Genomic DNA, 12,914 nt, shown 5'->3' with positions numbered 1-12,914 from the left:
ATCGAATTCCATCTGACCAGTCTGCCGTTAAAATACACCGAGGCATGACGGGGTTTAATTTGCGGCGTGGTCAGGGTCGACAGAGGGAGAGTCCAGTAACCCAGATACCGGTCGACTTGGGGCTGTTCGTCGGTGGTGTCTTTCCCAAAAAGGGAGACACCGTTCGGAGATTCCATGCGTGGCGTGCGCGCCAGTCGAACCCATTCCCTCCACCTCGCGTATCCACCCCCGTAGTCTCTCTTTCTTGCGCCTGCCACCCCTCGAAAGCCATCCGCCGCCACCCCCTCGGCGGCACCGGTCCGCGCACTCGTCCGGGGGTGGCAGATCGTCCTGGCGCAGCCAGTGCCCGCGCGTCTTTCGCGATCGTCGGACCGCGCGTACGAAAAACGGGAAGGTGCTCTTCGTCGCGTGCCCGCTGGCCCTCGCGGACCGGAAGCCCTGACCCAACGAACCCGCTCCTTCGCGAGAAAAGCAACCGATCCATGTCGCCCCACAACATCAAGTGATTGCGAAGTGTCCACTGCCAGGGTTAATGGTGTGTGAGGGTTGAACCGGCTCCAAGACACCCCAACCATATCTCAGCTGCACTGTACCACCGTGTTGTCCCCGGTACTCGAGGGATGTTCACGCGGAAGGGATTAACGAAATTCGCTACCCGATTCGCGGAGAGGAAGCAACGACAGGATCGGATTATTAGGACGGTTGTAAATTGTTATTATTGATGCATGGAGGATAGTGAACGGTGATCATGCGGACCCAGTGATGTTTGATGAACGACGAGCTTGGGTGCGGGGATAATAGTTCACGTTGTAGTTAAACAGAATTTTCCAGTTGCACGACGCTGTGCATGGGTCCCACGTGTACACGAAAGGCTCCAGTGTTCTCCATGAAAGTCTGCATACCGTTGGACCGTTAATGAAAGTTCGGTGATCGGGCGCGAGAGAGTTTCCGCCAGTGCTGCACCAGGATGTCTGGGGTAACGAGAACTTGGCCGAGATAATGCGGTGTAATGGTTATGGGGATGAATATTCGCAGTGATTATATTCGACTAGGGCGATAACCAGTGGCGTTAGTAGCCCGTTCGAGTGGATTGACGGGATTCGATGGGAACGAGCCGTGGTTCGATTACTTCCCTCCCCCCCGGTTCAGGTGAAAGAACTGGCAAGGTATAACGCGTAAGGATCCTAGCGGTGAAACTTGGCTCGGCCGAACGGGTACCATCATGAACGACCGTCGTTCGAGGGGAAGCGTTTCGCTGAAACCCGCTCGATCTCGTCGGCAAGCATGCCACGCAGGGCAAAGCTCGTGAACGTGGTGGTCGGTGTCGAATGAGACGCGAGTGTCTGGTGTTCTCGTCGACGACAGGGTGGTTCCATCGAGGGAGACGGACGCAAGTGCATCAGGAGTGACTTGTCCCTTTGATAGAACCCGTTTTTATCGCCCGGCCCATGGATGTTCGACGGTATCCCCCGGATACACGAAGAAATGTGAGTACCCGCGCGCACGTAGCTGCTCGAAGAGGACAGCCTCGCTACATGGGAGACTCTTGGTGGTTTTCGAGTGCCCTACGAGAATCTACGATGCTCCGTCTGGCCTGCTTCCAAAAACGGTTCGTTAGACCAGAGTGCCCGGTGTTCTTTCGTGCCGCGCGTAATTTCTAACACAGGCGCCCGAACGACCGATCCGGGGGCAACGTGGTGCGCTTCCATCGAGATCATCGATAGATCTCGACGCCGTGATTCGAGGTATCGGCGGTTCGCGTGTAGTCCAGGCCTGAAGCGCCGAGATACGCGTGAATCCCGAACCGTTTCCAATCGGCTGACGATTAATGGCCATCGAACCATACCGCGGCCCCCGCCTCGCCCTTCCCGCCGTTCCACTGTCGTTTTCATACGCGCACACGCCGAGCTCAATGCAGCCCCTGAACATTCGCGAGCAATAAGTTTCTTGGGAAACGAGTTCGGGAGAGAATCGAATGGAAGTTTGAGAAAGCTCAGTCGCAAGAGACATTAATATTGATTGCTCTCTGGTAAACATTTTACGCATTCCTGTGCAGCCTGAGTCACCCAGCGCAGAAGCTGAAATTACCGTCGTCGCGTTCGATGGCACGAGTAGATCTCTGCGGGAAACTGGGCTTTGTTTCGATGGGGTGAATGATACAAAAGAGCATGCTGAAGAAGGGTACCGAAGAGGAATATTGTGAACTATTCTCTGCCTTGTCATTTCCCATTCCGCTTCTACATTCGACAGAGAATCAAATCCCCGAGCGAAAGCCGCAATTACAATTCCACCTCCGTACAATCCACTTGCGTTCAAATCGATAACACAGAAATCACCGGCTCAAGCAAATATCCACTTAACTCCGTAATGGCTAGCCTTTTATCCGCGAAACTTTGGTATGAATCGCGCAACTTTCAGCGCTCGGCAGCCGGGAAACTATAATTCGGGAATAATACGAATAAACGTGACTAGGCTTCTCGAACCCCGCGCGTATCAGCCCAGTCCTGTCCCCCGAGTGACGCGGAACTCTGTCCGTGAGCAATCACTGTCAATCGATTTAATTAAACGCAAATTTGGGGGGAAATTCCTGCGCCTCGAACCCGAAACCGCAGACAGGAGGAGGCGCGAGGATTCTATTTTGCTCGACGCGTCGACTCGCATGCACGGGGAACGAGCCTGACCCAGCCACGCGATGAAGACGTGGCCTTTTCAGCGTGCCTGACTACGCGCGGGCAGGCTCGTCGACGATTTCTCGGGCTTCCACGCGAGCGAAGTGGGTTTCGTCTGTGAAGCAGGCACCCAGGGGAATAACTACGATCACGATGCAACGATAATGACGTTTCCAACTTCCCTGTCACTCGCGAACGCTTTCGACCTTTCGGGCTGCCTCCGCGCTACAACTCTTATACGTAATTACCGCGGCGATACCGTAAACGTTTCCAGCGGCAGCTTTCCTAGCAGAGAGCACCGAGACATCCCCCGCTACTTCTTCTTGCCGCCAAGTACTTAAACGTTTCGCCCCGCTCGGCCCAATGCTCCTTTCACCGCCGACGAAAGCTCATTTTTTCGCTTGTAAATAAGAAGGAAGGGGCGGCAGGAGGATGCGAGAGAATAATGGACGGACCACTGGTGAAAAATTATTATTCTTAAGCACACCAATTCCGCGGTGAGCTTCTCCTCAAATTCTCCCTCGCTGCGTGTATAATGAAACAGTTAATTAATGGCGTTGAAATATCGGGCATGGAGAGAGGCTGGCTTTGCGTTCCATTTTTAACTTCACGGGGAATGAATTATGGCCCTCCCATCTACCTCCTCTATCAGCTTTTTTAGATCCCTGGGTCCTGCATCTTCGAGTGACACGCGGTATACAATAGTTGAAATTTATTCCGGGCTGATTAGAGACAGAATAATGTATCGGGATCGCGACTCGACGAGACGCGAGGCCGCTGAGATGAGAACATAAAGGTTTGGGTAACTTTGTTACGCTGACATGCCCTTGTACGTGCTAATTAACTGAAGTCCTTTTTAGCCGGCTGAACTTCACATTTTGAAGCTTGCATTTTCTGCCCTCCTTTGACTGAACGTAATAACTGTCAGAATGGTGTGCCTACCGCGTATATTTCCAAGCGCGCGGCGCAGACTCGCGAGCCGAAAATTCGAAAATTCTTCGGCTGAAATGTGCCCCGGGGTCGTCGCACTCATGAAATAATGATTCCTCGTTAACGTTCAGTGATTGCATTCGATCATTACACCGACCAGCGTGAATTTCCCGAAGAAGGGAGAAACTTGGGGCCAACGAGGGAGCGGCGAAACGAAAACAGTAATCGTCGGGTTGAATGATGATTAATCACGATTGGCCGGGTCATGTGTTTATGTTGACACGTGCTACTGTTTATATTGTAAGTTTACGCCGGATGCATCGCAAGCTCGCGCTGATAATCCTACTTCTCCATCCCCGTCCGATCTAGCCGTTCGATCTGAATTTGATGAGACCTTTGGCATTCTCCGCTTGGTCACGTTAAAACGAATCGATGGGCAATTATTATCCGAGAAACAGCGGTCGTCCCTCGACCACCGCTTTAATTAACTGAAAATTAATTCTCCCCGTAACAAGTCCACTCGTTGTACACACGGAAGCCCGCCATCCCCCCGGGGAAGTAGATTCTTTATTTCACCATCGAGAATACCACAAGCCGGAGGCTGCTAATAAAATACGGAACAGTGAGATTCATTAAGCCACTCCATCCTTCACTGGGATACATTTAATAACCTCCGGTGCGCTTGGTCCTCTCGTTTGTGCCCCCTTTCTTTACTGTTTTTAATTTTACGCGCCACGCGAGACAGAAAGGGGATTAACTATCAGGACGCAACGTCCGAGTTCGCTGTCCGACTTTCGTTTTACGACTCACGAGCCGCTCCACCGGCTTAATTCTATTCGGAGCTGTAAAACCTTCCCTAAGGGGTGACGTAGCGCAACTCCCTCCCCTTCTATCATCGATAAACCTGCCTCTCGCCGTTGTTTTTATTCATCATCGCGAGCAATGAATTCGGAGCACGGCGGAACTGTTATCCGGATCCTAAACGAAAGAATGCCCGCCCCCTGCATGGGCACACTTTACGATCTTCAGCTTGATGTCTCGTTAGCGTTGTTTGACTTTAAGGCAGATTAGAAAAAAAGTTTCCCTGTAAACAGAACTGCGCTTTGCGTCGGCAACGTTCTCTCCCAGCAACAGAGTCGCCAGGTACCTGGCAATGAATTAAAAGATAGACTTCCGTCGTGGGGTATCAGCGTCGTCGTGGAAGTTGCAAAATTTTAACGAACCGTAAGCCTGCACACGGAGAAACAACCCCCGGTTACGTAACTCTGCGGGGAACGTAATATGTTTCCATTTCGCCGAGATTGTGTACTTGAAATTGCGCGGAAAAGTGTCCCGCTGAAGTGGAACAGCGACAAGGGGACAGCGGGGCTGAAATATCCACATGAATTTCGGGGGAATTCAATCTCCAGCTCCCCTGTTTAGCCCTCGTTTCCGACTATTCTCTGTAACGAGGCTTGAAAGGGCGGAGATTTTGTAAATCACGTTCAACAATGCTTACCAATAATGCTTGAAATATGGAAGCGACAGATTCCTAGATGTAACAAAGGGACCAACAGATGACCAACAGGCTTATTCCTTTATTTGCCGTGGAAAGAAGCCGGAGGAAATGAAACGGACCGGCTGCTGGACATTGAAACCAACCAGACAGGAACGAAAGTGCAGTAAATAATCTATTGCCTCGTTCACGTCGACCATCAACGTCGTTCAACTTCCTCGACGGTCTTATATCGTCTTAGGGAACGATATTCGCCGGAACACGCTATGAAAGATCACCGAGAAGGGAGGAATCGGTCGGATCGATTTTGGCTGTGGATTGCGTAGCCCGTGACAGTTCGTGGCGGCCAGGAACGACCGAGGGGAACGAAAGGAATCGAATGGTCGGAAGCGAAGGTCGGAGGGAGCAGATGGGAAAAGAAGGACGATTCGGACAGCATTGGTACGCCTACGTAATCAAGCTGGCCGCTTAAGGCCGGCCGTGAAGAAACGGCAAACAAACACGGCTGGGGGGCGGTGGCTAAGTTACCCCTCGGTAAATTGGGTTAGCTTAAATCCGTTTACGTTAACTCTAATAGCGGAAGCGTGAGCTGCATGTGGCATCGACACCGAACTCGTACGTTGCTTGAGAACCCCCGCTTTATACTAGCACGGGGTTCGCTATTGATCAACGGGGATCGTGACGACGCCGAGCGCTCGAAAGATTTCATCGGTGGATAGTGCGCGTAAAATATACATCGCTACTTTGTAATTGGAAACACGCGGGAAACGATGGACCTCCCAGAACTCGTTGTTGACGGAACTTTAACCTTTCTGGAGTAATCGATTTTGATTTGGGGAGGGGGTCTCATTCACGTTGGTAAAATCAGCTATCAGGATGAGGTATATGTGAAATTAGGAATTGTCTTAGTTGGTTATTTGGTATATGGAGGAGCTCTGGAGCTCCCTGTGAGGGAGTGTTACGCTATTGGGGCATTGTTCTTAATTTCCTTAGTTGAATTACATTGATCAAGCGTTCACATTGTTAAATGGTTCTTTGGGATGTGGTTTATACTTCTTCGAAACGTTTCTCGCATTCATCGCGCGTTAGGAATCACAGTTCATAGAGCGTGCGACGTGGTCTGACTATATACGGTCCTCTATCACTTGCGCGCTCCGCTTCTCGACTTCTACGCCGTTATCCTTCTATCTCTTTATCTCCTTTTGCTCGTGTGTCATTTAAAACGATATTTCGGATATAAATTTCCTAATTTAGCGGGGATTTTGCAATCGGGACAAGCCCACCAACAAGTGGACTGAATATTAACCCTGAAAGATACTCTGCTCGTTAAAATCTTGTCTCCCCATGAAAATTTAACAAAAGCATTCGCTGTAAATCCACGAATGTATGTCAGCGAAGCAACCTAGATCGCCCAAGTCACACATTCGCCACAAATAATCGATGGAGGAGGGACACATAGCGACAAACAGACGTGTAGGCGAGAAACCCTGAAACAGCCACCACGTTCGATCAGCTTCGAATCGTATGGCTACTCTCCATCGACCCTTTACAGCTCCCAGGGGGCGAGAAAGACTGCACCCCCGGCGCAGGTACCTCGTGACTCAACCGAAACAGTCGGATGGAACGATAAGGGGATGAAGCGTCGGTGGCTCGCCGAAAATAAAGAGGCGACACTCCCGCACCTTTCAGGAAATAAACTGGGAGGGTTGGACAAAGGCTAGGGGCTCCTACTTCGTATATTTTTCTTCTCCCTTGTTTAACCCCGAGAAATGCACCCACGGGGAATGGGGTTGAAAGCTCACTCGACTTGCCTCGAAAGGGGCTTACTTCTTTCTCGAGATTTTAACGACGAATTAGCCTAACGTTAATTCATGTCTCGAGCTGGCTCATAGTGTTATTGTTCCTGGAGCGCCCGATTCAGCGTTTTGTTTATGGAAACAAGTAACTATTAACATTAATGTAGCTGAGCGTCTCTTTACTCCCGATCATTGCATTTCACTGCTACAGTCGCGAAAGCGTTTGTAAGCGGATAATGAATCCTATAAGTACTCCAGCAACGATATAATGACGAGTATTCGTTGTAGTTGCGTTAAAACGGCTTTAATTACTTGAGACAGGCACTTTCCATAATTACAGGGCAGTCGATATTAAGTGAATTATACTGCTCTTGTTTTTTTTTTTATTATTTCGAGCAGCTGCTCTATAGAAATGTAATTATACGTCCATTGATGTGTCAGCACGGGTTTCATTTCGCTGGAACGTTATTTTCATCAATAACAGTACCTATCCTGTGCCGGCAAATTGCGCGCGTAATCGTATCGACGTTTCTGTTGGCCGCGTGTAAATGGGACACCGAGCCATCGCCAGACTTTTACATCGTGCGCTCGGCGAGAGGTTTTACAGCGAGCTCTACAGCTGCGATCCCAGCCGACAATTAAACGAATTAAGTCACGTACGGAAAAAGTGGGAACTCGTTGAACGTGTTGTTTCGTTCGAGGGTGATATACGGATTATGGGAGCTGCATCTCTGAGAGGGAAGGATTCAATTGTAAATTAATTATACTTTTTAGAAGCCCCGAAGCACTTTTGTTGGATATGCAATTCATGATACGTAATCCCTCTGTTACAGACTAGGCAATTTTCAAATCAGATCATTTCCTCGATAAAACAGAGTAATCACTGTCAGAAATTAATCCTATTTCCTTCGCAATAGCATCCAGATACCTCTTCCGTCTAATCTGAGAACGGCCCTATAAATCACGTCGCTCCCCATCCACAGAAGTCGATGCAGATCGATGATCGAAGACGGTTTCGGGATTCATGCTGCGCAAGCAACCGTACGTGCAGGCTTTCCATTAAACTGATGGCGTCCATTAGGTATCATAGGGAACTTGTGCATACGCGGAAGATAGACGTAAAGTCCGTACACGATGTCCACGAAATTATAGCCGACAGGCGATGATATCCATTCGCTCTGGCTACCGCTCATCCGTCTGTGTAACCAGCCAACGTAATGGCGATTCGTGTGTACCCACGAGTGTATGCCCCATTGACCATAACGTGTCTGCTCGTCGATTCCAAAGAGCCCCTCCCGCATGTTCCCAGGAATTGCAATTTAATAAGAATGACGGACGTCTGGGCCTGCCTTTCGCCTTTCATATTTCGCGAAATTCCACGCGCCGCCCTTCGTCGCGAAAATGTACCAAGTACGTCCCAAGTTGCAGTGCCTTACAGCGTCACCACTTCTCTTTTATCCTTCTCCCCAGTGTCTAACATGGTCGTCGTAATTCTTCCAGGTGTGGACGATGACGGTGCCCCCGAGGATCCTCGCCGACGTGCCCCTGAAAATGTGCTGTTCTGTGTTAAAGTGTCGGTGAACGAGATCCAGTATCGCGTTTATGTATCCGTTGTTCACGAGCACCGTGGTTCGCTCGCGACGAAACACGCGGGAACGATGTCATAGTCAGGTGTGAATCGAAGTCACGTCGGACACAATGGCACTGTTGTTCGCCATCATCGTCATCCTGGTCACCACCGCCATGTCGCTGCCGCCGGTCATCAGGATCGGTGAGTAAACGCTGCCCGGCCACCTCCCCTCACTTTCAGTTTTCCCATTCCTCCAGCGCAAGTGGATATGAAAAAGTTGGGGATTATACTCGCACGCGAACACCGGAATCACCGTAGTCTTGTTGCGCTCCAAACGCGTTAACGTTCCGTTAAAATTAAATTCGGGGAAATCCCCCGGTGAACGTGAAATAATTTCCCCCGGTTATGATATATATGTACGCGACCGGCAGAAACACGTCCCCGACGGTTAATCGCGAAATTAGGACGAATTTTATACGATTTACCCGACGCATTGCGCGCATTTGTGCGACCGGGGATGCTTAAGCGCGTAATTAAATTTATCTACGCGGCAGCTGCGAAGCTTTTTCACCCCGGCTTCTCGCTCGCAGGGGGAAGGGAAGTGCCCAGGCGAAATAAATGTCGGCCCCCAGCCCGCGGGGCACTTATCGAATGTAGCCAAGTTAATCTTTGACAGGTGGGTCGGGAGTAACCGAGTTTTAATTACTTGAACGACTAATTAACGCCGACGGAATTCTTTTACCGCGTTCGCCACGATATATATAAGACACCTCCCCTGCGGGAAGTAGTTACCGCGCGAACTTCTGCAGCTGATAAATTGAATTTAACAGTCCGTCTAATTAAACGTCGCGCGACTTAATTTGTCGTCCCTCGACTGATTGCCACGTTCACGTGTGGCAGTGGAGGTTCGTCGTTCCGAGGGTTGTTTGATGGGCAAATAGGTTTTCGAACGTGTCTTGCAAGCAGCAACGAATCGGCAATTGTTCAGTGGTGAACGTAAAGCTCGAAGATGCTGATGAGGCGAGTTAAAATTACCATTAGTTTTGAAGTTTCCGAGCACACACGAATCGAGTCAGCGTCCAGCTGGCTCTAACATTTCACGCTCCAGATACTGTATATCGGTAACACAGGTTGGTTGGTCAGAAGCAGGCCCGCTTGGAAAGTTAGATAATCTTCACATTCATTTCTTAGGATACCCTATAGTCCACATTGAGTCAACTCGCGAAAACCCATCGATCTTCTTCACAACCGCCACTGTACTAAGAAACTGTCACAAAAATACATCTCTCCGTCGCGATATGACTGGTCTACGAGTTTGTCGTTCGTGATCCAGGGCCACGGACCGATTACCGTTCACCACTTAAGCCACTTCGGCGAGATCTCCGACGTAAGACCTCGTACACGACGGTGGGCGTAATTCCCTCGAAACAGGACACTGAAAAATTGAACTTCCCTCCCACGGTAGCCAGTACGTGACCGCACTCGGAAGTCGCGACGCGAAAGGGACACCATGGAAGCCCGCAAAGTGGCTACGTCGGATCGAATCTTCACCTGTTAGCGGGCGACTTCATCAGCCAGGCCTCTTTGCTATTCCGTTCGCGTGTCCACGAGGAGACGCGACCTGCGCATCCACAATCCTCTCGCGTCTGTACGCGCGTACGTACGCCGCGAACACGCGCGAGGGTGGCCTCTGATCGCCTCGCGGTCGAACCGCGAGGCTGGAAACTTTCGTCGACGTAATTGCTCGAATTTCAACGCGGCGAACCCCTGCGGGCGGAATTTAACCGCAATGGGAATCTCGTTGTTGGCCAAGGGGGTAGAGAACGGTGGGGTGTAGGCTGAGGGAGTCGGGTGACTATAATTGCTGGAGAAATGGAGCAATGGGTGTCGAGCCATTGAAGAGGGATAGGTACATTGTTGTTTAGGGGGTTAAATTAGGAATAAAAGAAGGCGATTACAGAAGTGAGATCAGTGGTGTTCACTGGGCACTTGTCATTTCTCTTACTCCTATTTAATGTCCTCTGATTATAGATAAATCAGGATATTTGATTGGTGTGATAACACTTTCGATGCACGACCTCTTGGAGACTGTTCTCTCTATAACGCTGGAGGCGACATCAATCTTCGGGTGCATTGTCATTCCCCTACCGACCACGGGAATCGTATTTGCCCCCGTTCGGTGGCAGGGGGAGTAGATCTTATTCAGGATCTCATCGAAGAACTGCGTGATGCTGTCGTATCGATGTCACGAGAGCCTGTCTCCGAGTAGAATCCGCGTGAAAACCTCATCGCGATTCAGCGCTCGGAGACTAGTCGGGGTCGAACTCGATTCCTGTGATAGCCGGCGAACTATTCGATTCGTTGGCGGCATGCGGATATCTGGGGAATCTTTGATACGTCCATTCATTACTTGACAATGCAGCGGCGCTTCCAGTGGATTTCAGACGTTGGTTGGTAATAAACACGTTCGTTCACCGAGAGGGCAGCCATTCCCCATTGATAGCAATATGCCGAGGCAGCCTGGATTGCTAAGTAGCCAAAAATGAAAAAGAAATAGTTCCTTCATATATGAAATTACCCTGAGAAATAAGATTTTAGAATTCAGAGGAACATAGGTTTCAGTGAGAGGGATCAGTGTAGCGTAGTGTTTTCTGGGGGACGCCACGTTTTTTTTTTTGGTATTAGTAGGTTAGAATTATATTCTGAAATACCTATTTTTAACGTGTTTTCTTTACCTTACTAAATTTACCTTGCCTTATATAGTGTCGCAGGTTATTTGAACATTATAAAAGGGGATTTCAAAAAAGATTGAAAAACACTCAGATAGATCCCTTCCTGTAAACCTTTCAGTAGAATGCTCCTTCTTTAGACAGCCCAATAGTACACGAATTCAAATACTCGAGACAACTCGTTAGTGCCTTAGTCTAAGTATGATAAATAATCCGATAGCACTCCACGACTGAATAACTGAATGTTGGGGTTCATAAACCTCCAGCTAATCACTGTAATAACGGGCTATGTAATAAGCACGATGCACATGTTTGTAAATCTACTACGCGATAGCTGATAAATCACCCTACAGTATACCCTACAGTATTATTTAGTATTATGATCGTTGACAGTTTGTAGCATTAACATCGTGACGCGAGGCTATCAAAGTTACCAATAACGTAGTAAAATGTTTCGAGGCAATGTGGAAATTACCATGAATCTGTGGAACCGTGTCACTCCACATTCCTCCGTTCACCATTCGTTAAAAATCAGCTTCAATGAACTCGGAACGGAAGGGAATCGCCATGGTGCTAACAGTATTAAAGAATTATAACTCGACCACCGGCTACCCGAGATGTCTAATATGCTTAGAAGCTCTAGGAAGGTGTGGTTGGTCAGTGTTAGACCGGGAACCGACGTTCCAGAGATCTTCGCCATGTTTCATGTGAAACGGGATTAAGTATTTCATGGGGCAATGAGCTCTCGATTAACAGTTCCGCAATTCAAGCTCTTCTGACGTTTAGAATCCGATGCTGAGGGTAACGATACGTTTAGTGCTATGGAAGATGATAAAACTCTTCATCGTCTCCTGCGTGAAAGTGAACCAATTGAATACTAAGTAGTTATCTCAGCTCCCCGGAAACTGTGAATTGCTTAGCCATTTTAAAGGAGGATCTGTTTCGTCCGCTGTTTCGTATCTGTTTTTAATTCGCGCGAAGAGCAAAGCGATTACGCGAGCGCTCGATTAATCATCGTTATCTCCGGCAGACTCTTCTATTAAGATCTCGCGAGAATTACACGGAGCGAGTTTAGTCGGATTTCATTGGCCAGTTAAACAGTTTTCTCATACCTTTGAAACTTTGTTCCCCTTTCCACCGTTGTTCCCCTCGATTTCTCTTTCACTGGCTCTCGCGGCCACTCGATAATTCCTGTAATCCTCGACGATGATATCGAACGATTATTCACGAGTGTTTGCTCCGTTTTTACGACCCCACCAAACGGAAATCGAGGGAGTAGAGAATGATTCCCTGGGCACCGTGGATGCTGGAAAATAATCCATCCCTCTTTTCAAGCTTCAGACAAAGCTTGACCCTTCGGTACGTTTTTCTTTCGAATATTCACAGTCTACCTAGAGGAACAGAAGCTTCAAGGTACAGACAGTTGTGAAATGATCTAGAGTTTACTCCACTCGGAGCGTTCCATTTGCCACTTCTGAGCGCGCATACGCGATGTCCAACGTTATCGTGTTACTTATCCCAGTTGGACGTTAATTGGGCGTCCATTACACCGCTGGACTTTTGCGGCATTACAAGGAACAGATAAAATCGATTTGTTATACGCGCCCGACTGCGAAACGCGTTGCGTGTACCTCGCAAGCGATGGAAATTATTCGTAATAACACCTTTCACCGGCACTTGCCAAGCAACGCTCGAGCGCCATTCCTGTGCGCCTGAAGGATATCT

At 49.1% G+C, this 12,914-nt stretch overlaps 1 protein-coding gene across 6 annotated transcripts in view; it reads left to right on the top strand.

The window, feature by feature from the left end:
* The first annotated feature begins 364 nt into the window (after positions 1-364).
* LOC143371105 (glutamate receptor ionotropic, kainate 2) overlaps positions 365-12,914 on the top strand; it is a 115,195-nt gene continuing 102,645 nt past the window's right edge. For 5 of the 6 annotated variants that reach the window (XM_076815971.1, XM_076815977.1, XM_076815976.1 and 2 more), the window contains exons 1-2: positions 365-1,487; positions 8,391-8,661. In XM_076815971.1, the coding sequence (XP_076672086.1) occupies positions 8,589-8,661 (73 nt within the window). In that variant the 5' untranslated portion in view covers positions 365-1,487; positions 8,391-8,588. Of the gene's footprint in view, positions 1,610-8,390; positions 8,662-12,914 lie in introns of all 6 variants that reach the window. The other variant, XM_076815972.1, reaches the window with a different exon arrangement.

Source organism: Andrena cerasifolii, chromosome 7 (assembly GCF_050908995.1).
Source record: "Andrena cerasifolii isolate SP2316 chromosome 7, iyAndCera1_principal, whole genome shotgun sequence".
Lineage (NCBI taxonomy): Eukaryota > Metazoa > Arthropoda > Insecta > Hymenoptera > Andrenidae > Andrena > Andrena cerasifolii.
The sequence above is the reverse complement of the archived record's forward strand: the minus strand, read 5'-3'. Positions and strand labels throughout refer to the sequence as shown.